At 45.1% G+C, this 26846-nt stretch overlaps 1 protein-coding gene across 1 annotated transcript in view; it reads left to right on the top strand.

The window, feature by feature from the left end:
* Positions 1-3272: 3272 nt before the first annotated feature.
* The window catches only part of ACBD6 (acyl-CoA binding domain containing 6), a 95779-nt gene continuing 72205 nt past the window's right edge, over positions 3273-26846 (top strand). Inside the window, exon 1 of the mRNA XM_066597436.1 lies at positions 3273-3625. Coding sequence (XP_066453533.1) covers positions 3410-3625 — 216 coding nt within the window. The 5' untranslated portion in view covers positions 3273-3409. The remainder of the gene's footprint in view (positions 3626-26846) is intronic.

The raw sequence follows: 26846 nt of genomic DNA, 5'->3' as shown, positions 1-26846 counted from the left end.
TAAATAATTTTGGTGTCATCGTACCGACCCACAGAAAAAAATAGTTACGTCATTTATGCTGTATGATTAGGGCCGCTTTCACACATCTGAGAAAATCGCGCAAGATTTGCACGTTGCGAGATGCACCAATTTCGCCCGAATATGAACGCCATTCTTTTGAACGGATGCATGATGGACATGAGTGATGCTTTCAGCACCGCATTGCTGTACGGGAAAAAATCATGGCGAGTTCTAACTTTTCGCGTTCCTTGGAAAACATCGCCCATTGTTTTCAATGTGACAGAAACACATCGCACGGCGTGTGACGCGAGTGTGAAGCTGGGCTCCCCATTCAAAACAATGGAAGACCCTTGCCGATCCTCTGATCCTCTGGGATCGCAACCGTACTCAGGTGATGGAAGGCGTTTTTTTACATTAAAACTCTTCGCACCTACGGGTAATTCGGACGTTCACAAGCACGCTATCAGCCAAGATTCACGGCCCGAAGCCTTACGCTGTAGAAAAAAAACAAACCAATGGCAGAATCGATGTGTTTAATCTCCCTGCCCTCCGGAAATGGTACCAATAAAACCTACAGTTCGCCACGCAAAAGACAAGCCCTCATACGGCCGTGCCGACGGAAAAATCAAAAAGATATGGGTTTGGAAAGTGGAGATGAAAATCCCCCCAAAATCCTTGTGCCCGTATGGCCAAAATAGGCTGAATACCCGGCCGATATACGGCGTCCCTCTCTGCAGGGGGAGGAGGCTGGAAGAGCCGGGAGCAGTGCTCTGAGCTCGCGCCCCCTTCGCCACCCCCTCTCTGCCCCGCTGCACTATTTGCAACGAGAGGAGGTGGGACGGGGCAGGGCTAAGTTCCAGGAAGTAGCTCCGCCCCATCCCACCTCCCCTCATTGTAAATAGCGCAGAGGGGACGGGAGCTCAGTTCCTGCTCCCGGCTCTTCCAGCCTCCTCCCCCTGCAGAGAGGGACGCCGTATATCGGCCGGCATGAATACCCGGCCAATATACGGTCGTCTGAATAAGTCCTTAATGACACAATCCAGTTTTTCTGCGGCTCGGTACGATCACAACCAAAAACATTACACAGTTTTTAGGTTTTTGCACTTTTACACAATAGAACCCCTTTTTTTTAATTGTAATTATTTTATAGCGCTGCCTACAAAGATGTATACCTTTGTTTTTCCGTGGACGGAGCTCGGTGAGGGTTTGTTTTTTGCGCCACGAGCTGCAGTTTTTATTTATAAAATGTTGGGATAGACATGGCTTTTTTAATCGCTTTTATTGCGCTTTTCGGGAGGTAAAGTTAATAAAATAAGCATTTTATCTCAGTTTTTTGCTGCGCAGGATAGTTAGTGTGCTCAAATTATAGCACAGTTCGTTAAGGACGCGATGATACCACATATGTGAGTTTTTTCTTACATTTTTAATTTTTTTAATACAAATAGGGGGAAATTAGCAAAAAAGTTTTATGTTTATTTTTTTTTAATACTATTTCCTTAAGTTTTTTGACACCGTTTATGTCACTGATGGGGACCTGATCCATAGCAGCTATGATCGCTATGGTAAGGCATTGCAGGACTTCTGTCCTGCAATGCCTTATCTCTTGTAATAGTGATCATAAGCAATGGCAAAGCAGGACGCCTGTAGCTGGAATCCTGTTGCCATGGCAACCCGTCAGTCTTCCACGATTAAATCGCCGAGGTCCAATGACGTCACAGAGGGAGCGCCCTTCCTCTGTGGGCCCTTTACATGCTGCGATCGCAGCATGTAAGGGGGTTATAACAGCAGGGGTCGCTGTCCTTATGCAGCCCCGCTGTTGCTGCGGGAGGCCGGCTATGGGTATGGCGCGGGGTCTCTTCTGATCTCGCACTATCCACATGACGTAAGGTTAAGTCATGTGGCGTTAAGGGGTTAAAGCCTATTAATGACTGTTGTAAAAAGGCGTATTGGCGGTCACTAAGGGGTTAAACCTACACATACATCTTTTTAAGGCTTGACTGACAACTGACAGCCAGGAACGGGGAAAACCTCAGATCCTGGCAGTTTAACCCCTTACATGCCACAATCAAGAGCAATGGCAGCATGTAAGCATCTGACCAGAGGAGGCGCTCCTTCTGTCACCTAACAGCACTGGGCAATGGGAATGCAAGGTAACAATGGGTTGCCATGACAGCCTGAGGCCTGATGAAGGTCTCTGTGCCTGCCATGTAACATCAGCCTATTAGGCCTCACAACAGGCTGATGTCATAAGCAATGTAGAATGAAATCGAGAGCCATGCCTGCAGTTACAAGCGGCGGCCACTACAGAGAGGTCGGCGCAGAGACTTCAGTTCCAACCTCTGTGTATCTGTGGCGCTGAGAGGGGCACACAATTAGCTGATCGGTCGGGGGCATGAGTGACGGACCCCAGCAGATCAACTATTGATGACCTGTCCCGAGGAGCGGGCATCAGTGGTATTCTCCTGGGAAAACCCCTTTAAGTACTGCAGTGTACTATTGTAGCCATCAAACAATCACATCCAGAAGTTCTAAAAAAATAAGCAACAAAGTGCAAGAAAGTTCAATTTTTTTCTTTTAAATCCAGCTTTAAAAGAAAAGCACCTTTTCCCCACAAACCCCCTTTTTATGGACGAATGCACACGGGCGTATATCAGCTGCGGATCCCGCCGCGGCCTGCGGGTCTGTCCGTACGCTGCAATGCAAAAGGGATAGCTCAACGCACACGAGTGGAAGCCAACTGACATCTCCGCTCGTGGACAAAAATCTCCATTTTGGGGTGTTGCACGAACGGCTGCCATTGAAGTTAATGGAAGCCGTCCGATCCGCGGCTCTTACAGAATGGCGACGGCGCAGGAAAATGTGTACTGCGCGACTGCCAGCACATCCGCAATACAGACCCGGACAGGCGCGCAGGGTCGGCGGCCGCGGAATCTTGTTATTTATCTCACGCACTGGACGCCATAAGAAATATTTTAAGAATTCCAGAATTGCTATTTTTCTTTTGCTCTCCTCCGCAATAAAAAGAAGTCCAAAAGGCAAAACGGTACAAATAAAAACTTAAACTTTTCCCGCAAAAGCCAAGCCCTCAGGCAGCCATTATTTACTCGCCTGCCACATAACACGGGCTGCAGACACGGGCAGACCCCTCGGCACAGCGCAGTCCCTGCACTACTCTGCACCCACTCGCCGGCTTCTGCTCGGCGCCCCCGGAGCTGCACTGCGCATGTCCGCTAGACCGCAGTCCGCGCATGCTCAGCAGACGACATTTGTAGCGCATGCGCAGTGCTTGCTGGCAGTTTTGAAACCTCAGGAGGTCAGTGCGCGGTGGAGCATCCTGCCGGTGTGTCCGGCGCTGCGGGGGACTGGGCTGTTGGCCGGTCATGTGCACGGCGCTGCTCTGAGCCCCGACATGGCTTCCCCGGAGGTGTTTGAGGAGTCGAGCTCTGGAGAGGCCTGCTCTGGGGGCTACGGGGAGCTGGGGGACTTCCTGCTGGAGGAGCGGGCGGACGAGGAGGAAGACGACGAGCTGCGCCGACACTTCGAGCAGGCGGCCCAGCATGCCCAGAACCTGGCCCATGTGGCGACCACCCAGCAGCTGCTCTACCTGTACGCCAGGTACAAGCAGGTAAGGAGCAGCAGCGGCCCTCCATTGTTCTTCCTGGCACTGCCCACCCTAAGATGAGGAACTGTCTGTCCCTGGTGGATCTCTCTGTAGAACTGGTGCTCCCCTCCCCGAGATCAGTGACCCCCCAGTGATGCCAGGTACAAGCAGGTAAAAAGCTGCAGTGGTCCTCCGTTGTTGTTCCTGGCACTGCCCTATAGTATCCTGCCTGTCCCTGGCGGAGCTCACTGTGTACAACTGTATTGGTGCACCCATCCCCCATATCAGTGACCCCCTCCCCCCAGTGACGCCAGGTACAAGCAGGTAAGTAGCTGCAGTGGTCCTTCATTGTTCTTCCTGGCACTGCCCTGTAGCATCCTGCCTGTCCCTGGTGGATCTCACTGTGTACATCTGTATTGGTGCACCCCTCCCCCGTATCCGTGACTCCTCGCCCCAGTGATGCCAGGTACAAGCAGGTAAGGAGCTGCAGCAGTCCTCCATTGTTGGGCAACGCTAAGGGGCCAGGTCATAATTGCGACCCCTAGTGGTATGCCGGTGCAATATACAGTACCTTATCCATATAGCGGTATGAATGTATCAATACCAGGAAGTGCATATACATATTGTGGCTCCATATAGATCAGGCAAACATATACCGTACAATATACATTACCGTATACGGCTAGCACTACCATGTATATAGCGGTACCGGGCAGTACTATATACTGTATACAGGGCTCTCAGTGAAGAATCAATGCTGCCAGCAAGTACCAATAAAATGTTCTTGCTGCGTCCCAACAATCTTCATACTCCCTTGGCGTGTGCGCACGTGTACTGCGGCCCGGATGGCGTGTGCGCACGTGTACTGCGGCCCGGATGGCGTGTGCGCACGTGGACTGCGGCCCGGATGGCGTGTGCGCACGTGGACTGCGGCCCGGATGGCGTGTGCGCACGTGGACTGCGGCCCGGATGGCGTGTGCGCACGTGGACTGCGGCCCGGATGGCGTGTGCGCACGTGGACTGCGGCCCGGATGGCGTGTGCGCACGTGGACTGCGGCCCGGATGGCGTGTGCGCACGTGGACTGCGGCCCGGATGGCGTGTGCGCACGTGGACTGCGGCCCGGATGGCGTGTGCGCACGTGGACTGCGGCCCGGATGGCGTGTGCGCACGTGGACTGCGGCCCGGATGGCGTGTGCGCACGTGGACTGCGGCCCGGATGGCGTGTGCGCACGTGGACTGCGGCCCGGATGGCGTGTGCGCACGTGGACTGCGGCCCGGATGGCGTGTGCGCACGTGGACTGCGGCCCGGATGGCGTGTGCGCACGTGGACTGCGGCCCGGATGGCGTGTGCGCACGTGGACTGCGGCCCGGATGGCGTGTGCGCACGTGGACTGCGGCCCGGATGGCGTGTGCGCACGTGGACTGCGGCCCGGATGGCGTGTGCGCACGTGGACTGCGGCCCGGATGGCGTGTGCGCACGTGGACTGCGGCCCGGATGGCGTGTGCCGGGAGCTCTTTTGTCAGTACATTTTGCACGCTGTGTGTGAGGCATCGGTGAATGTGAGATCGGTACTGCACGATACGCGGTAGAATACATTCTATACATAATAGCGGTACTAGGCAGTACCATATACATAGTGGTACCAGGGAGTACTATATGCATAGAGCAGTACCGTATATAGAGCGGTACAAGGTATATACATAGAGCAGTACTACATAGCGTTACCAGGGGGTACTATATGCATAGAGCAGTACCGTAAATAGAGCGGTACCAGAGAGTACTATATGCATAGAGCGGTACCAGAGAGTACTATATGCATAGAGCGGTACCAGAGAGTACTATATGCATAGAGCGGTACCGTATATAGAGTGGTACCAGGGAGTACTATATACATAGAGCAGTACCATATATAGAGCGGTACCAGGGAGTACTAGATACATATAGAGCAGAGCAGTACTGTATATAGAGTGGTACCAGGGCGTACTATATACATATATAGAGCGGTACTAGGGAGTACTATATACATATATAGAGCAGTACCATATATAGAGCGGTACTGTATATAGAGTGGTACCGTGGGGGTACTATATACATAGATCAGCACCGTATATAGAGCAGTACCAGGAAGTACTATATACATAGAGCAGTACAGTATATAGAGCAGTACTATATATATAGCAGTCCTAGGCAGTACTATATACATAGAGCAGTACTATATATAGCGGTCCTAGACAGTACTATATACATAGAGCAGTACTATATATAGCGGTCCTAGGCAGTACTAGATACATTGAGCAGTATTATATAGTGATACTAGGCAGTACTATATACATAGAGCAGTGCTATATAGCGGTCCTAGGCAGTGCTATGTACATAGAGCAGTACTATATTAGCGGTACTAGGCAGTGCTATGTACATAGAGCAGTACTATATTAGCGGTACTAGGCAGTGCTATGTACATAGAGCAGTACTATATTAGCGGTACTAGGCAGTGCTATGTACATAGAGCAGTACTATATTAGCGGTACTAGGCAGTGCTATGTACATAGAGCAGTACTATATTAGCGGTACTAGGCAGTGCTATGTACATAGAGCAGTACTATATAGCGGTACTAGGCAGTGCTATGTACATAGAGCAGTACTATATTAGCGGTCCTAGGCAGTACTATGTACATAGAGCAGTACTATATAGCCGTCCTAGGCAGTGCTATATAGCGGTCCTAGGCAGTACTATGTACATAGAGCAGTACTATATAGCGGTCCTAGGCAGTACTATATACATAGAGCAATACTATATAGCGGTCCTAGGCAGTACTATATACATAGAGCAGTGCTGTATAGCGGTCCTAGGCAGTACTATATACATAGAGCAGTACTAGATAGCCGTCCTAGGCAGTACTAGATACACTGAGCAGTACTATATAGCGGTCCTAGGCAGTACTATATAGCGGTCCTAGGCAGTACTATATACATAGAGCAGTACTATATAGCGGTCCTAGGCAGTACTATATACATAGAGCAATACTATATAGCGGTCCTAGGCAGTACTATATACATAGAGCAGTGCTGTATAGCGGTCCTAGGCAGTACTATATACATAGAGCAGTGCTGTATAGCGGTCCTAGGCAGTACTATATACATAGAGCAGTGCTATATAGCGGTCCTAGGCAGTACTATATACATAGAGCAGTGCTATATAGCGGTCCTAGGCAGTACTATATACATAGAGCAGTGCTATATAGCGGTCCTAGGCAGTACTATATACATAGAGCAGTGCTATATAGCGGTCCTAGGCAGTACTATATACATAGAGCAGTGCTATATAGCGGTCCTAGGCAGTACTATATACATAGAGCAGTGCTATATAGCGGTCCTAGGCAGTACTATATACATAGAGCAGTGCTATATAGCGGTCCTAGGCAGTACTATATACATAGAGCAGTGCTATATAGCGGTCCTAGGCAGTACTATGTACATAGAGCAGTACTATGTACATAGAGTAGTACTATATACATAGAGCAGTACTATATAGCGGTCCTAGGCAGTACTATATACATAGAGCAGTACTATATAGCGGTCCTAGGCAGTACTATGTACATAGAGCAGTACTATATAGCGGTCCTAGGCAGTACTATGTACATAGAGCAGTACTATATACATAGAGCAGTACTATATAGCGGTCCTAGGCAGTACTATATACATAGGGCAGTGCTATATAGCGGTCCTAGGCAGTGCTATATACATAGAGCAGTACTATATAGCGGTCCTAGGCAGTACTAGGTACATAGAGCAGTACTATATAGCGGTCCTAGACTGTACTTTATACATAGAGCAGTACTATATAGCGGTCCTAGGCAGTACTATATACATAGAGCAGTACTATATAGCCGTCCTAGGCAGTACTATATGCATAGAGCAGTACTATATAGCGGTCCTAGGCAGTACTAAATACATAGAGCAGTGCTATATAGCGGTCCTAGGCAGTACTATATACATAGAGCAGTGCTATATAGCCGTCCTAGGCAGTGCTATATACATAGAGCAGTACTATATAGCGGTCCTAGGCAGTACTATATACATAGAGCAGTGCTGTATAGTGGTCCTAGGCAGTGCTATATAGCGGTCCTAGGCAGTACTATATACATAGAGCAGTGCTATATAGCGGTCCTAGGCAGTACTAGGTACATAGAGCAGTACTATATAGCCGTCCTAGACAGTACTATATACATAGAGCAGTACTATATAGCCGTCCTAGACAGTACTATATACATAGAGCAGTACTATATAGCCGTCCTAGGCAGTACTATGTACATAGAGCAGTGCTATATAGCGGTCCTAGGCAGTACTATGTACATAGAGCAGTACTATATAGCGGTCCTAGGCAGTACTATGTACATAGAGCAGTACTATATAGCGGTCCTAGGCAGTACTATATACATAGAGCAGTACTATATAGCGGTCCTAGGCAGTACTATGTACATAGAGCAGTACTATATAGCGGTCCTAGGCAGTACTATATACATAGAGCAGTGCTATATAGCGGTCCTAGGCAGTACTAGGTACATAGAGCAGTACTATATAGCCGTCCTAGACAGTACTATATACATAGAGCAGTACTATATAGCCGTCCTAGACAGTACTATATACATAGAGCAGTACTATATAGCCGTCCTAGGCAGTACTATGTACATAGAGCAGTGCTATATAGCGGTCCTAGGCAGTACTATGTACATAGAGCAGTACTATATAGCGGTCCTAGGCAGTACTATGTACATAGAGCAGTACTATATAGCGGTCCTAGGCAGTACTATATACATAGAGCAGTACTATATAGCGGTCCTAGGCAGTACTATGTACATAGAGCAGTACTATATAGCGGTCCTAGGCAGTACTATATACATAGAGCAGTACTATATACATAGAGCAGTACTATATAGCGGTCCTAGGCAGTACTATGTACATAGAGCAGTACTATATGCATAGAGCAGTACTATATAGCGGTCCTAGGCAGTACTATATACATAGAGCAGTACTATATAGCGGTCCTAGGCAGTACTATATACAAAGAGCAGTACTATATAGCGGTCCTAGGCAGTACTATATACAAAGAGCAGTACTATATAGCGGTCCTAGGCAGTACTATATACATAAAGCAGTACTATATAGCGGTCCTAGGCAGTACTATATACATAGAGCAGTACTATATAGCGGTCCTAGGCAGTGCTATATACATAGAGCAGTACTATATACATAGAGCAGTACTATATAGCGGTCCTAGGCAGTACTATATACAAAGAGCAGTACTATATAGCGGTCCTAGGCAGTACTATATACATAGAGCAGTACTATATAGCCGTCCTAGGCAGTACTATATACATAGAGCAGTACTATATAGCGGTCCTAGGCAGTACTATATACATAAAGCAGTGCTATATAGCCGTCCTAGGCAGTGCTATATACATAGAGCAGTACTATATAGCCGTCCTAGACAGTACTATATACATAGAGCAGTACTATATAGCCGTCCTAGAGCAGTACTATATACATAGAGCAGTACTATATACATAGAGCAGTACTATATAGCCGTCCTAGGCAGTACTATATACATAGAGCAGTACTATATAGCCGTCCTAGGCAGTACTATATACATAGAGCAGTAGTATATAGCCGTCCTAGGCAGTGCTATATAGCGGTCCTAGGCAGTACTATATACATAGAGCAATACTATATAGCGGTCCTAGGCAGTACTATATACATAGAGCAGTGCTATATAGCGGTCCTAGGCAGTACTATATACATAGAGCAGTGCTATATAGCGGTCCTAGGCAGTACTATGTACATAGAGCAGTGCTATATAGCGGTCCTAGGCAGTACTATGTACATAGAGCAGTGCTATATAGCGGTCCTAGGCAGTACTATATACATAGAGCAGTGCTATATAGCGGTCCTAGGCAGTACTATGTACATAGAGCAGTGCTATATAGCGGTCCTAGGCAGTACTATATACATAGAGCAGTGCTATATAGCGGTCCTAGGCAGTACTATATACATAGAGCAGTGCTATATAGCGGTCCTAGGCAGTACTATATACATAGAGCAGTGCTATATAGCGGTCCTAGGCAGTACTATATACATAGAGCAGTGCTATATAGCGGTCCTAGGCAGTACTATATACATAGAGCAGTGCTATATAGCGGTCCTAGGCAGTACTATATTCATAGAGCAGTGCTATATAGCGGTCCTAGGCAGTACTATATACATAGAGCAGTACTATATACATAGAGCAGTGCTATATAGCGGTCCTAGGCAGTACTATATACATAGAGCAGTGCTATATAGCGGTCCTAGGTAGTACTATATACATAGAGCAGTGCTATATAGCGGTCCTAGGCAGTACTATGTACATAGAGCAGTGCTATATAGCGGTCCTAGGCAGTACTATGTACATAGAGCAGTACTATATACATAGAGCAGTACTATATAGCGGTCCTAGGCAGTACTAGGTACATAGAGCACTACTATATAGCGGTCCTAGGCAGTACTATATACATAGAGCAGTACTATATAGCGGTCCTAGGCAGTGCTATATACATAGAGCAGTACTATATAGCGGTCCTAGGCAGTACTATATACATAGAGCAGTACTATATAGCGGTCCTAGGCAGTACTATGTATATAGAGCAGTACTATATAGCGGTCCTAGGCAGTACTATATACATAGAGCAGTACTATATAGCGGTCCTAGGCAGTACTAGGTACATAGAGCAGTACTATATAGCGGTCCTAGGCAGTGCTATATACATAGAGCAGTACTATATAGCGGTCCTAGGCAGTGCTATATACATAGAGCAGTACTATATAGCGGTCCTAGGCAGTGCTATATACATAGAGCAGTACTATATAGCGGTCCTAGGCAGTACTATATACATAGAGCAGTGCTATATAGCGGTCCTAGGCAGTACTATATACATAGAGCAGTGCTATATAGCGGTCCTAGGCAGTACTATATACATAGAGCAGTGCTATATAGCGGTCCTAGGCAGTACTATGTACATAGAGCAGTGCTATATAGCGGTCCTAGGCAGTACTATGTACATAGAGCAGTACTATATACATAGAGCAGTACTATATAGCGGTCCTAGGCAGTACTAGGTACATAGAGCACTACTATATAGCGGTCCTAGGCAGTACTATATACATAGAGCACTACTATATAGCGGTCCTAGGCAGTACTATATACATAGAGCAGTACTATATAGCGGTCCTAGGCAGTGCTATATACATAGAGCAGTACTATATAGCGGTCCTAGGCAGTGCTATATACATAGAGCAGTACTATATAGCGGTCCTAGGCAGTGCTATATACATAGAGCAGTAATATATAGCCGTCCTAGGCAGTACTATGTACATAGAGCAGTACTATATAGAGGTCCTAGGCAGTACTATATACATAGAGCAGTACTATATAGCGGTCCTAGGCAGTACTATATACATAGAGCAGTACTATATAGCGGTCCTAGGCAGTACTATATACATAGAGCAGTACAATATAGCGGTCCTAGGCAGTACTATATACATAGAGCAGTGCTATATAGCGGTCCTAGGCAGTACTATATACATAGAGCAGTGCTATATAGCGGTCCTAGGCAGTACTATATACATAGAGCAGTGCTATATAGCGGTCCTAGGCAGTACTATATACATAGAGCAGTGCTATATAGCGGTCCTAGGCAGTACTATATACATAGAGCAGTGCTATATAGCGGTCCTAGGCAGTACTATATACATAGAGCAGTGCTATATAGCGGTCCTAGGCAGTACTATATACATAGAGCAGTGCTATATAGCGGTCCTAGGCAGTACTATATACATAGAGCAGTGCTATATAGCGGTCCTAGGCAGTACTATATACATAGAGCAGTGCTATATAGCGGTCCTAGGCAGTACTATATACATAGAGCAGTGCTATATAGCGGTCCTAGGCAGTACTATATACATAGAGCAGTGCTATATAGCGGTCCTAGGCAGTACTATATACATAGAGCAGTGCTATATAGCGGTCCTAGGCAGTACTATATACATAGAGCAGTGCTATATAGCGGTCCTAGGCAGTACTATATACATAGAGCAGTGCTTTATAGCGGTCCTAGGCAGTGCTATATACATAGAGCAGTACCATATATAGAGCGGTACCAGGGAGTACTAGATACATATAGAGCAGAGCAGTACTGTATATAGAGTGGTACCAGGGCGTACTATATACATATATAGAGCAGTACCATATATAGAGCAGTACCAGGAAGTACTATATACATAGAGCAGTACAGTATATAGAGCAGTACTATATATATAGCAGTCCTAGGCAGTACTATATACATAGAGCAGTACTATATATAGCGGTCCTAGACAGTACTATATACATAGAGCAGTACTATATATAGCGGTCCTAGGCAGTACTAGATACATTGAGCAGTATTATATAGTGGTACTAGGCAGTACTATATACATAGAGCAGTGCTATATAGCGGTCCTAGGCAGTACTATATACATAGAGCAGTGCTATATAGCGGTCCTAGGCAGTGCTTTATACATAGAGCAGTACTATATTAGCGGTACTAGGCAGTGCTATGTACATAGAGCAGTACTATATTAGCGGTACTAGGCAGTGCTATGTACATAGAGCAGTACTATATTAGCGGTACTAGGCAGTGCTATGTACATAGAGCAGTACTATATTAGCGGTACTAGGCAGTGCTATGTACATAGAGCAGTACTATATTAGCGGTACTAGGCAGTGCTATGTACATAGAGCAGTACTATATTAGCGGTACTAGGCAGTGCTATGTACATAGAGCAGTACTATATTAGCGGTACTAGGCAGTGCTATGTACATAGAGCAGTACTATATTAGCGGTACTAGGCAGTGCTATGTACATAGAGCAGTACTATATTAGCGGTACTAGGCAGTGCTATGTACATAGAGCAGTACTATATTAGCGGTACTAGGCAGTGCTATGTACATAGAGCAGTACTATATTAGCGGTACTAGGCAGTGCTATGTACATAGAGCAGTACTATATTAGCGGTACTAGGCAGTGCTATGTACATAGAGCAGTACTATATAGCGGTCCTAGGCAGTACTATGTACATAGAGCAGTACTATATAGCCGTCCTAGGCAGTACTATGTACATAGAGCAGTACTATATAGCCGTCCTAGGCAGTGCTATATAGCGGTCCTAGGCAGTACTATATACATAGAGCAGTACTAGATAGCCGTCCTAGGCAGTACTATATACACTGAGCAGTACTATATAGCGGTCCTAGGCAGTACTATATAGCGGTCCTAGGCAGTACTATATAGCGGTCCTAGGCAGTACTATATACATAGAGCAGTACTATATAGCGGTCCTAGGCAGTACTATATACATAGAGCAGTGCTATATAGCGGTCCTAGGCAGTACTATATACATAGAGCAGTGCTATATAGCGGTCCTAGGCAGTACTATATACATAGAGCAGTGCTATATAGCGGTCCTAGGCAGTACTATATACATAGAGCAGTGCTATATAGCGGTCCTAGGCAGTACTATATACATAGAGCAGTGCTATATAGCGGTCCTAGGCAGTACTATATACATAGAGCAGTGCTATATAGCGGTCCTAGGCAGTACTATATACATAGAGCAGTACTATGTACATAGAGTAGTACTATATACATAGAGCAGTACTATATAGCGGTCCTAGGCAGTACTATATACATAGAGCAGTACTATATAGCGGTCCTAGGCAGTACTATATACATAGAGCAGTACTATATAGCGGTCCTAGGCAGTACTATGTACATAGAGCAGTACTATATACATAGAGCTGTACTATATAGCGGTCCTAGGCAGTGCTATATACGTAGAGCAGTACTATATAGCGGTCCTAGGCAGTACTAGGTACATAGAGCAGTACTATATAGCGGTCCTAGACTGTACTTTATACATAGAGCAGTACTATATAGCTGTCCTAGGCAGTACTATATACATAGAGCAGTACTATATAGCCGTCCTAGGCAGTACTATATGCATAGAGCAGTACTATATAGCGGTCCTAGGCAGTACTATATACATAGAGCAGTGCTATATAGCGGTCCTAGGCAGTACTATATACATAGAGCAGTGCTATATAGCCGTCCTAGGCAGTGCTATATACATAGAGCAGTACTATATAGCCGTCCTAGGCAGTGCTATATACATAGAGCAGTACTATATAGCGGTCCTAGGCAGTACTATATACATAGAGCAGTGCTGTATAGTGGTCCTAGGCAGTGCTATATAGCGGTCCTAGGCAGTACTATATACATAGAGCAGTGCTATATAGCGGTCCTAGGTAGTACTATATACATAGAGCAGTGCTATATAGCGGTCCTAGGCAGTACTATGTACATAGAGCAGTGCTATATAGCGGTCCTAGGCAGTACTATGTACATAGAGCAGTACTATATACATAGAGCAGTACTATATAGCGGTCCTAGGCAGTACTAGGTACATAGAGCACTACTATATAGCGGTCCTAGGCAGTACTATATACATAGAGCAGTACTATATAGCGGTCCTAGGCAGTGCTATATACATAGAGCAGTACTATATAGCGGTCCTAGGCAGTACTATATACATAGAGCAGTACTATATAGCGGTCCTAGGCAGTACTATATACATAGAGCAGTACTATATAGCGGTCCTAGGCAGTACTATGTACATAGAGCAGTACTATATAGCGGTCCTAGGCAGTACTAGGTACATAGAGCAGTACTATATAGCGGTCCTAGGCAGTGCTATATACATAGAGCAGTACTATATAGCGGTCCTAGGCAGTGCTATATACATAGAGCAGTACTATATAGCGGTCCTAGGCAGTGCTATATACATAGAGCAGTACTATATAGCGGTCCTAGGCAGTACTATATACATAGAGCAGTGCTATATAGCGGTCCTAGGCAGTACTATATACATAGAGCAGTGCTATATAGCGGTCCTAGGCAGTACTATGTACATAGAGCAGTGCTATATAGCGGTCCTAGGCAGTACTATGTACATAGAGCAGTACTATATACATAGAGCAGTACTATATAGCGGTCCTAGGCAGTACTAGGTACATAGAGCACTACTATATAGCGGTCCTAGGCAGTACTATATACATAGAGCAGTACTATATAGCGGTCCTAGGCAGTACTATATACATAGAGCAGTGCTATATAGCGGTCCTAGGCAGTACTATATACATAGAGCAGTGCTATATAGCGGTCCTAGGCAGTACTATATACATAGAGCAGTGCTATATAGCGGTCCTAGGCAGTACTATATACATAGAGCAGTGCTATATAGCGGTCCTAGGCAGTACTATATACATAGAGCAGTGCTATATAGCGGTCCTAGGCAGTACTATATACATAGAGCAGTGCTATATAGCGGTCCTAGGCAGTACTATATACATAGAGCAGTGCTATATAGCGGTCCTAGGCAGTACTATATACATAGAGCAGTGCTATATAGCGGTCCTAGGCAGTACTATATACATAGAGCAGTGCTATATAGCGGTCCTAGGCAGTACTATATACATAGAGCAGTGCTATATAGCGGTCCTAGGCAGTACTATATACATAGAGCAGTGCTATATAGCGGTCCTAGGCAGTACTATATACATAGAGCAGTGCTATATAGCGGTCCTAGGCAGTACTATATACATAGAGCAGTGCTATATAGCGGTCCTAGGCAGTACTATATACATAGAGCAGTGCTTTATAGCGGTCCTAGGCAGTGCTATATACATAGAGCAGTACCATATATAGAGCGGTACCAGGGAGTACTAGATACATATAGAGCAGAGCAGTACTGTATATAGAGTGGTACCAGGGCGTACTATATACATATATAGAGCAGTACCATATATAGAGCGGTACTAGGGAGTACTATATACATATATAGAGCAGTACCATATATAGAGCAGTACCAGGAAGTACTATATACATATAGCAGTACAGTATATAGAGCAGTACTATATATATAGCAGTCCTAGGCAGTACTATATACATAGAGCAGTACTATATATAGCGGTCCTAGACAGTACTATATACATTGAGCAGTATTATATAGTGGTACTAGGCAGTACTATATACATAGAGCAGTGCTATATAGCGGTCCTAGGCAGTACTATATACATAGAGCAGTGCTATATAGCGGTACTAGGCAGTACTATATACATAGAGCAGTGCTATATAGCGGTCCTAGGCAGTACTATATACATAGAGCAGTGCTATATAGCGGTCCTAGGCAGTGCTTTATACATAGAGCAGTACTATATTAGCGGTACTAGGCAGTGCTATGTACATAGAGCAGTACTATATTAGCGGTACTAGGCAGTGCTATGTACATAGAGCAGTACTATATTAGCGGTACTAGGCAGTGCTATGTACATAGAGCAGTACTATATTAGCGGTACTAGGCAGTGCTATGTACATAGAGCAGTACTATATTAGCGGTACTAGGCAGTGCTATGTACATAGAGCAGTACTATATTAGCGGTACTAGGCAGTGCTATGTACATAGAGCAGTACTATATTAGCGGTACTAGGCAGTGCTATGTACATAGAGCAGTACTATATTAGCGGTACTAGGCAGTGCTATGTACATAGAGCAGTACTATATTAGCGGTACTAGGCAGTGCTATGTACATAGAGCAGTACTATATTAGCGGTACTAGGCAGTGCTATGTACATAGAGCAGTACTATATTAGCGGTACTAGGCAGTGCTATGTACATAGAGCAGTACTATATAGCGGTACTAGGCAGTGCTATGTACATAGAGCAGTACTATATAGCGGTCCTAGGCAGTACTATGTACATAGAGCAGTACTATATAGCCGTCCTAGGCAGTGCTATATAGCGGTCCTAGGCAGTACTATATACATAGAGCAGTACTAGATAGCCGTCCTAGGCAGTACTATATACACTGAGCAGTACTATATAGCGGTCCTAGGCAGTACTATATAGCGGTCCTAGGCAGTACTATATACATAGAGCAGTACTATATAGCGGTCCTAGGCAGTACTATATACATAGAGCAGTGCTATATAGCGGTCCTAGGCAGTACTATATACATAGAGCAGTGCTATATAGCGGTCCTAGGCAGTACTATATACATAGAGCAGTGCTATATAGCGGTCCTAGGCAGTACTATATACATAGAGCAGTGCTATATAGCGGTCCTAGGCAGTACTATATACATAGAGCAGTGCTATATAGCGGTCCTAGGCAGTACTATATACATAGAGCAGTGCTATATAGCGGTCCTAGGCAGTACTATGTACATAGAGCAGTACTATGTACATAGAGTAGTACTATATACATAGAGCAGTACTATATAGCGGTCCTAGGCAGTACTATATACATAGAGCAGTACTATATAGCGGTCCTAGGCAGTACTATATACATAGAGCAGTACTATATAGCGGTCCTAGGCAGTACTATGTACATAGAGCAGTACTATATAGCGGTCCTAGGCAGTACTATGTACATAGAGCAGTACTATATACATAGAGCTGTACTATATAGCGGTCCTAGGCAGTGCTATATACGTAGAGCAGTACTATATAGCGGTCCTAGGCAGTACTAGGTACATAGAGCAGTACTATATAGCGGTCCTAGACTGTACTTTATACATAGAGCAGTACTATATAGCTGTCCTAGGCAGTACTATATACATAGAGCAGTACTATATAGCCGTCCTAGGCAGTACTATATGCATAGAGCAGTACTGTATAGCGGTCCTAGGCAGTACTATATACATAGAGCAGTGCTATATAGCGGTCCTAGGCAGTACTATATACATAGAGCAGTGCTATATAGCCGTCCTAGGCAGTGCTATATACATAGAGCAGTACTATATAGCGGTCCTAGGCAGTACTATATACATAGAGCAGTGCTGTATAGTGGTCCTAGGCAGTGCTATATAGCGGTCCTAGGCAGTACTATATACATAGAGCAGTGCTATATAGCGGTCCTAGGTAGTACTATATACATAGAGCAGTGCTATATAGCGGTCCTAGGCAGTACTATGTACATAGAGCAGTGCTATATAGCGGTCCTAGGCAGTACTATGTACATAGAGCAGTACTATATACATAGAGCAGTACTATATAGCGGTCCTAGGCAGTACTAGGTACATAGAGCACTACTATATAGCGGTCCTAGGCAGTACTATATACATAAAGCAGTACTATATAGCGGTCCTAGGCAGTGCTATATACATAGAGCAGTACTATATAGCGGTCCTAGGCAGTACTATATACATAGAGCAGTACTATATAGCGGTCCTAGGCAGTACTATATACATAGAGCAGTACTATATAGCGGTCCTAGGCAGTACTATATACATAGAGCAGTACTATATAGCGGTCCTAGGCAGTACTAGGTACATAGAGCAGTACTATATAGCGGTCCTAGGCAGTGCTATATACATAGAGCAGTACTATATAGCGGTCCTAGGCAGTGCTATATACATAGAGCAGTACTATATAGCGGTCCTAGGCAGTGCTATATACATAGAGCAGTACTATATAGCGGTCCTAGGCAGTACTATATACATAGAGCAGTGCTATATAGCGGTCCTAGGCAGTACTATATACATAGAGCAGTGCTATATAGCGGTCCTAGGCAGTACTATGTACATAGAGCAGTGCTATATAGCGGTCCTAGGCAGTACTATGTACATAGAGCAGTGCTATATAGCGGTCCTAGGCAGTACTATGTACATAGAGCAGTACTATATACATAGAGCAGTACTATATAGCGGTCCTAGGCAGTACTAGGTACATAGAGCACTACTATATAGCGGTCCTAGGCAGTACTATATACATAGAGCACTACTATATAGCGGTCCTAGGCAGTACTATATACATAGAGCAGTACTATATAGCGGTCCTAGGCAGTGCTATATACATAGAGCAGTACTATATAGCGGTCCTAGGCAGTGCTATATACATAGAGCAGTACTATATAGCGGTCCTAGGCAGTGCTATGTACATAGAGCAGTAATATATAGCCGTCCTAGGCAGTACTATGTACATAGAGCAGTACTATATAGAGGTCCTAGGCAGTACTATATACATAGAGCAGTACTATATAGCGGTCCTAGGCAGTACTATATACATAGAGCAGTACAATATAGCGGTCCTAGGCAGTACTATATACATAGAGCAGTGCTATATAGCGGTCCTAGGCAGTACTATATACATAGAGCAGTGCTATATAGCGGTCCTAGGCAGTACTATATACATAGAGCAGTGCTATATAGCGGTCCTAGGCAGTACTATATACATAGAGCAGTGCTATATAGCGGTCCTAGGCAGTACTATATACATAGAGCAGTGCTATATAGCGGTCCTAGGCAGTACTATATACATAGAGCAGTGCTATATAGCGGTCCTAGGCAGTACTATATACATAGAGCAGTGCTATATAGCGGTCCTAGGCAGTACTATATACATAGAGCAGTGCTATATAGCGGTCCTAGGCAGTACTATATACATAGAGCAGTGCTATATAGCGGTCCTAGGCAGTACTATATACATAGAGCAGTGCTATATAGCGGTCCTAGGCAGTACTATATACATAGAGCAGTGCTATATAGCGGTCCTAGGCAGTACTATATACATAGAGCAGTGCTATATAGCGGTCCTAGGCAGTACTATATACATAGAGCAGTGCTATATAGCGGTCCTAGGCAGTACTATATACATAGAGCAGTGCTATATAGCGGTCCTAGGCAGTACTATATACATAGAGCAGTGCTTTATAGCGGTCCTAGGCAGTGCTATATACATAGAGCAGTACCATATATAGAGCGGTACCAGGGAGTACTAGATACATATAGAGCAGAGCAGTACTGTATATAGAGTGGTACCAGGGCGTACTATATACATATATAGAGCAGTACCATATATAGAGCGGTACTAGGGAGTACTATATACATATATAGAGCAGTACCTTATATAGAGCAGTACCAGGAAGTACTATATACATAGAGCAGTACAGTATATAGAGCAGTACTATATATATAGCAGTCCTAGGGAGTACTATATACATAGAGCAGTACTATATATAGCGGTCCTAGACAGTACTATATACATAGAGCAGTACTATATATAGCGGTCCTAGGCAGTACTAGATACATTGAGCAGTATTATATAGTGGTACTAGGCAGTACTATATACATAGAGCAGTGCTATATAGCGGTACTAGGCAGTACTATATACATAGAGCAGTGCTATATAGCGGTCCTAGGCAGTGCTTTATACATAGAGCAGTACTATATTAGCGGTACTAGGCAGTGCTATGTACATAGAGCAGTACTATATTAGCGGTACTAGGCAGTGCTATGTACATAGAGCAGTACTATATTAGCGGTACTAGGCAGTGCTATGTACATAGAGCAGTACTATATTAGCGGTACTAGGCAGTGCTATGTACATAGAGCAGTACTATATTAGCGGTACTAGGCAGTGCTATGTACATAGAGCAGTACTATATTAGCGGTACTAGGCAGTGCTATGTACATAGAGCAGTACTATATTGGCGGTACTAGGCAGTGCTATGTACATAGAGCAGTACTATATTAGCGGTACTAGGCAGTGCTATGTACATAGAGCAGTACTATATAGCGGTACTAGGCAGTACTATGTACATAGAGCAGTACTATATAGCGGTCCTAGGCAGTACTATGTACATAGAGCAGTACTATATAGCCGTCCTAGGCAGTGCTATATAGCGGTCCTAGGCAGTACTATATACATAGAGCAGTACTAGATAGCCGTCCTAGGCAGTACTATATACACTGAGCAGTACTATATAGCGGTCCTAGGCAGTACTATATAGCGGTCCTAGGCAGTACTATATAGCGGTCCTAGGCAGTACTATATACATAGAGCAGTACTATATAGCGGTCCTAGGCAGTACTATATACATAGAGCAGTGCTATATAGCGGTCCTAGGCAGTACTATATACATAGAGCAGTGCTATATAGCGGTCCTAGGCAGTACTATATACATAGAGCAGTGCTATATAGCGGTCCTAGGCAGTACTATATACATAGAGCAGTGCTATATAGCGGTCCTAGGCAGTACTATATACATAGAGCAGTGCTATATAGCGGTCCTAGGCAGTACTATATACATAGAGCAGTGCTATATAGCGGTCCTAGGCAGTACTATATACATAGAGCAGTGCTATATAGCGGTCCTAGGCAGTACTATATACATAGAGCAGTGCTATATAGCGGTCCTAGGCAGTACTATATACATAGAGCAGTGCTATATAGCGGTCCTAGGCAGTACTATGTACATAGAGCAGTACTATGTACATAGAGTAGTACTATATACATAGAGCAGTACTATATAGCGGTCCTAGGCAGTACTATATACATAGAGCAGTACTATATAGCGGTCCTAGGCAGTACTATATACATAGAGCAGTACTATATAGCGGTCCTAGGCAGTACTATGTACATAGAGCAGTACTATATAGCGGTCCTAGGCAGTACTATGTACATAGAGCAGTACTATATACATAGAGCTGTACTATATAGCGGTCCTAGGCAGTGCTATATACGTAGAGCAGTACTATATAGCGGTCCTAGGCAGTACTAGGTACATAGAGCAGTACTATATAGCTGTCCTAGGCAGTACTATATACATAGAGCAGTACTATATAGCCGTCCTAGGCAGTACTATATGCATAGAGCAGTACTATATAGCGGTCCTAGGCAGTACTATATACATAGAGCAGTGCTATATAGCGGTCCTAGGCAGTACTATATACATAGAGCAGTGCTATATAGCCGTCCTAGGCAGTACTATATACATAGAGCAGTGCTGTATAGTGGTCCTAGGCAGTGCTATATAGGGGTCCTAGGCAGTACTATATACATAGAGCAGTACCTAATAGCGGTCCTAGGCAGTACTAGGTACATAGAGCAGTACTATATAGCCGTCCTAGACAGTACTATGTACATAGAGCAGTACTATATAGCCGTCCTAGGCAGTATTATGTACATAGAGCAGTGCTATATAGCGGTCCTAGGCAGTACTATGTACATAGAGCAGTGCTATATAGCGGTCCTAGGCTGTACTATGTACATAGAGCAGTACTATATAGCGGTCCTAGGCAGTACTATGTACATAGAGCAGTACTATATAGCGGTCCTAGGCAGTACTAGATACATAGAGCAGTACTATATAGCGGTCCTAGGCAGTACTGTGTACATAGAGCAGTACTATATACATAGAGCAGTACTATATAGCGGTCCTAGGCAGTACTATGTACATAAAGCAGTACTATATGCATAGAGCAGTACTATATAGCGGTCCTAGGCAGTACTATGTACATAGAGCAGTACTATATAGCGGTCCTAGGCAGTACTATATACATAGAGCAGTACTATATACATAGAGCAGTACTATATAGCGGTCCTAGGCAGTACTATATACAAAGAGCAGTACTATATAGCGGTCCTAGGCAGTACTATATACATAGAGCAGTACTATATAGCGGTCCTAGGCAGTACTATATACATAGAGCAGTACTATATAGCGGTCCTAGGCAGTGCTATATACATAGAGCAGTACTATATAGCGGTCCTAGGCAGTACTATATACAAAGAGCAGTACTATATAGCGGTCCTAGGCAGTACTATATACATAGAGCAGTACTATATAGCCGTCCTAGGCAGTACTATATACATAGAGCAGTGCTATATAGCCGTCCTAGGCAGTGCTATATACATAGAGCAGTACTATATAGCGGTCCTAGGCAGTACTATATACATAGAGCAGTGCTGTATAGTGGTCCTAGGCAGTGCTATATAGCGGTCCTAGGCAGTACTATATACATAGAGCAGTACTATATAGCGGTCCTAGGCAGTACTAGGTACATAGAGCAGTACTATATAGCCGTCCTAGACAGTACTATATACATAGAGCAGTACTATATAGCCGTCCTAGGCAGTACTATATACATAGAGCAGTACTATATAGCGGTCCTAGGCAGTACTATATACATAGAGCAGTGCTATATAGCGGTCCTAGGCAGTACTATATACATAGAGCAGTGCTATATAGCGGTCCTAGGCAGTACTATATACACTGAGCAGTACTATATAGCGGTCCTAGGCAGTACTATATAGCGGTCCTAGGCAGTACTATATAGCGGTCCTAGGCAGTACTATATACATAGAGCAGTACTATATAGCGGTCCTAGGCAGTACTATATACATAGAGCAGTGCTATATAGCGGTCCTAGGCAGTACTATATACATAGAGCAGTGCTATATAGCGGTCCTAGGCAGTACTATATACATAGAGCAGTGCTATATAGCGGTCCTAGGCAGTACTATATACATAGAGCAGTGCTATATAGCGGTCCTAGGCAGTACTATCTACATAGAGCAGTGCTATATAGCGGTCCTAGGCAGTACTATATACATAGAGCAGTGCTATATAGCGGTCCTAGGCAGTACTATATACATAGAGCAGTGCTATATAGCGGTCCTAGGCAGTACTATGTACATAGAGCAGTACTATGTACATAGAGTAGTACTATGTACATAGAGCAGTACTATATAGCGGTCCTAGGCAGTACTATATACATAGAGCAGTACTATATAGCGGTCCTAGGCAGTACTATATACATAGAGCAGTACTATATAGCGGTCCTAGGCAGTACTATGTACATAGAGCAGTACTATATAGCGGTCCTAGGCAGTACTATGTACATAGAGCAGTGCTATATACATAGAGCTGTACTATATAGCGGTCCTAGGCAGTGCTATATACGTAGAGCAGTACTATATAGCGGTCCTAGGCAGTACTAGGTACATAGAGCAGTACTATATAGCGGTCCTAGGCAGTACTATATACATAGAGCAGTACTATATAGCGGTCCTAGGCAGTACTATATACATAGAGCAGTACTATATAGCCGTCCTAGGCAGTACTATATGCATAGAGCAGTACTATATAGCGGTCCTAGGCAGTACTATATACATAGAGCAGTGCTATATAGCGGTCCTAGGCAGTACTATATACATAGAGCAGTGCTATATAGCGGTCCTAGGCAGTACTATATACATAGAGCAGTGCTATATAGCCGTCCTAGGCAGTGCTATATACATAGAGCAGTACTATATAGCGGTCCTAGGCAGTACTATATACATAGAGCAGTGCTGTATAGTGGTCCTAGGCAGTGCTATATAGCGGTCCTAGGCAGTACTATATACATAGAGCAGTACTATATAGCGGTCCTAGGCAGTACTAGGTACATAGAGCAGTACTATATAGCCGTCCTAGACAGTACTATATACATAGAGCAGTACTATATAGCCGTCCTAGGCAGTATTATGTACATAGAGCAGTGCTATATAGCGGTCCTAGGCAGTACTATGTACATAGAGCAGTGCTATATAGCGGTCCTAGGCTGTACTATGTACATAGAGCAGTGCTATATAGCGGTCCTAGGCAGTACTATGTACATAGAGCAGTACTATATAGCGGTCCTAGGCAGTACTAGATACATAGAGCAGTACTATATAGCGGTCCTAGGCAGTGCTATGTACATAGAGCAGTACTATATAGCGGTCCTAGGCAGTACTATGTACATAGAGCAGTACTATATACATAGAGCAGTACTATATAGCGGTCCTAGGCAGTACTATGTACATAGAGCAGTACTATATGCATAGAGCAGTACTATATAGCGGTCCTAGGCAGTACTATGTACATAGAGCAGTACTATATAGAGGTCCTAGGCAGTGCTATATACCTAGAGCAGTACTATATGCATAAAAGTAATGCAAACTTGAGTACAGAACTTGAGGAAATTATTTATGTATATTAAATATAGAAAAGTCGTACAAAGAAGAGACGCAGCAGCACACAGAAGTATAAAACACGTTAAATAAAAAAAATCCGCTCCTGATCATGAGTCACTGAGGGCAGAATACAGATTCACATCGATGTCCACCACTATATATGTCCAGGGCGACGGCCATCAGTGCATCCCCAGTGCAGCCCCCACCCCGGAGGAAGGGGTAGAGTGCAGAGCCTTGTAAACACCTACTAATGGTATACGGCTCCCCAGAGGTCTCCGTAATGTGGGGGCGAGACCCCTGACACGTTTCTAAAGAGGGCCTGCCACCGCCGACCGGTTGTACACATGAGGCGGGTAAGTGTATGATCGTCGGGGGTCCGACTGCTGGTGACAAGCATGGGGGTCCTGAGTGGTCTGGTGGTCACACATGTGCCCTACCTCTCCACTAGTTTCTGTAGAGCTGCTGGAAATACCAGGCTGCTTACCCTTGTCCCCCATGAGCAGAGCAGTAGTGCCCATGTGTGTCATGTGTCATCACCCCCCCTGCTCAGTGGGGGGCGCTCAGGACCCTGTTCTTGTCAGTGGGGGTCTCAACATTTCAACTCCTACCAGTCAGATACTTATTTACTATCCTGAGTGTACTTGAATAGGAAGGCATGGATGTGCTACACGATGGTGTGGGGCACGCTGGGGCCCTGGGACATGTGTTGTGGCCGCTGGAAGAGAAAGTAAAACACAATTACAAAGCTGAAGAGAATCAGGTGAGAAGCAGAAATCCACTTTCTGTATCTCTTGGGGGCCACAACACACAATTGATGCCCATGTTCCTGGGCCCTCAGGAGCCTGTACACTATGCCATCATGTAACACATCCATGTCTTCCTATACAAGTACTGTATTACTGCAGTCTAGGGCCCGTGTATTGGGATCTAGTGCTGGATCTGTCTGTATGACTACCCCCTGAGGATACGCCATCACTTCATAATCGGAGGGCTGGGTAATGCTGCCCCCGCTCCCCATTGGGGCTGCAGTAGTAATCTGGTGCTGTATACCCTGTTCCTCCTGCGCAGCGACGCTTCCAGCCACTCGCTGCGTTCACTTAAAGGGCCTTTCCCAAGGCACAAAAAAGTTAAGTGGACTTAAAATTAACGCTGCATCACCTTTATTTTCCGCGTGGATTCTGTAATGTCACAGAAAATCCGTGGCTATTCTGCCGTGAATGCAAGTCAACGGGCAAAATCTGTGTGCGGCGTTGTGTGGGAAAACAACCGCAGCATGCTACGTTTTTGTTCGGTTTTCCCGCACAAATTGTATCCGCGGTACAAAGGCAGCTGTCACTGCGTCTGTACTGCGGGAAAGCAGGAGTTGAACAAAAAAAAACGGCGCGTGCGCCTGTCATACCGTCGCCGCCGTCCCGAGCGTATCCGCCGGGCAGAAGAAAGATCATCTGGCCTGCACGGAGCAGAGCCCGGCAGCATCCAGACTGGTGAGTATAATGTATTTCCTGGCCACGTGTCTGCGGGCCGGGTGGGATCCGCTGCAGGATTCTGCACAGGAAAACCGTGTGGGACCGCGGACATGAGGCCTTAGTGGGGTCTTTCTGGCCCTGCCTTGGATTCCTGTGTAGTAATCTTCTGCATGCCAGTACTGCCGACTGAGCCCCCAACAGTCTGAACGCAGCCTAATTCGCATAGTTCTAGACGCAATCCCACCGCTGGAAGTTCCATCCAACCTGAGCGAATGCGTCTTCTGATAGTTGTGGCTAGATCTATGCGATGAGCCACAGGTAAATGCAACCGCAGTAATTCCTCGGAAAGGTTTCTTCTTGATAAAAAGGAATAGGACACGTGTTACAGATATTCACGCGGCGGATTAGTCTGTCAGGCTGTTTGCACGCGGCTGAGATAATCGCGTCAGATTTGTGCGTTGACATTCATTTGAATGGATTCACATACATGATAAATGCCTCTTCGCGGGTAAATCGCACGTCTGTGAGTGCAATATTGCGCCGAATTTGACTGCCTAATTCCGCGCTCCCCCATGTGTAGGTAGCCCGAGGTCTGCATCGGAGAACAGTTTCCGTACACCTGAGGAGGGGGGAAGGTTCTGCAGGCTACACGGCTCTACAAGCCCCTGTGAGACAGTAGTGGTAGTTTTTTCTATACGTCCGACCTTTGCAAAAGAGGATAAATCTGTAGAACACAATGTAGCGTTCGCTGTTATCTATTGCACGTTCTGCAGCGTGGCGCCCAGTGTGGCTCAGCGGCCGTGGCGCCCAGTGTGGCTCAGCGGCCGTGGCGCCCAGTGTGGCTCAGCGGCCGTGGCGCCCAGTGTGGCTC

The sequence above is a fragment of the Eleutherodactylus coqui genome, chromosome 3 (assembly GCF_035609145.1).
Source record: "Eleutherodactylus coqui strain aEleCoq1 chromosome 3, aEleCoq1.hap1, whole genome shotgun sequence".
Taxonomy (NCBI): domain Eukaryota; kingdom Metazoa; phylum Chordata; class Amphibia; order Anura; family Eleutherodactylidae; genus Eleutherodactylus; species Eleutherodactylus coqui.
The sequence above is the reverse complement of the archived record's forward strand: the minus strand, read 5'-3'. Positions and strand labels throughout refer to the sequence as shown.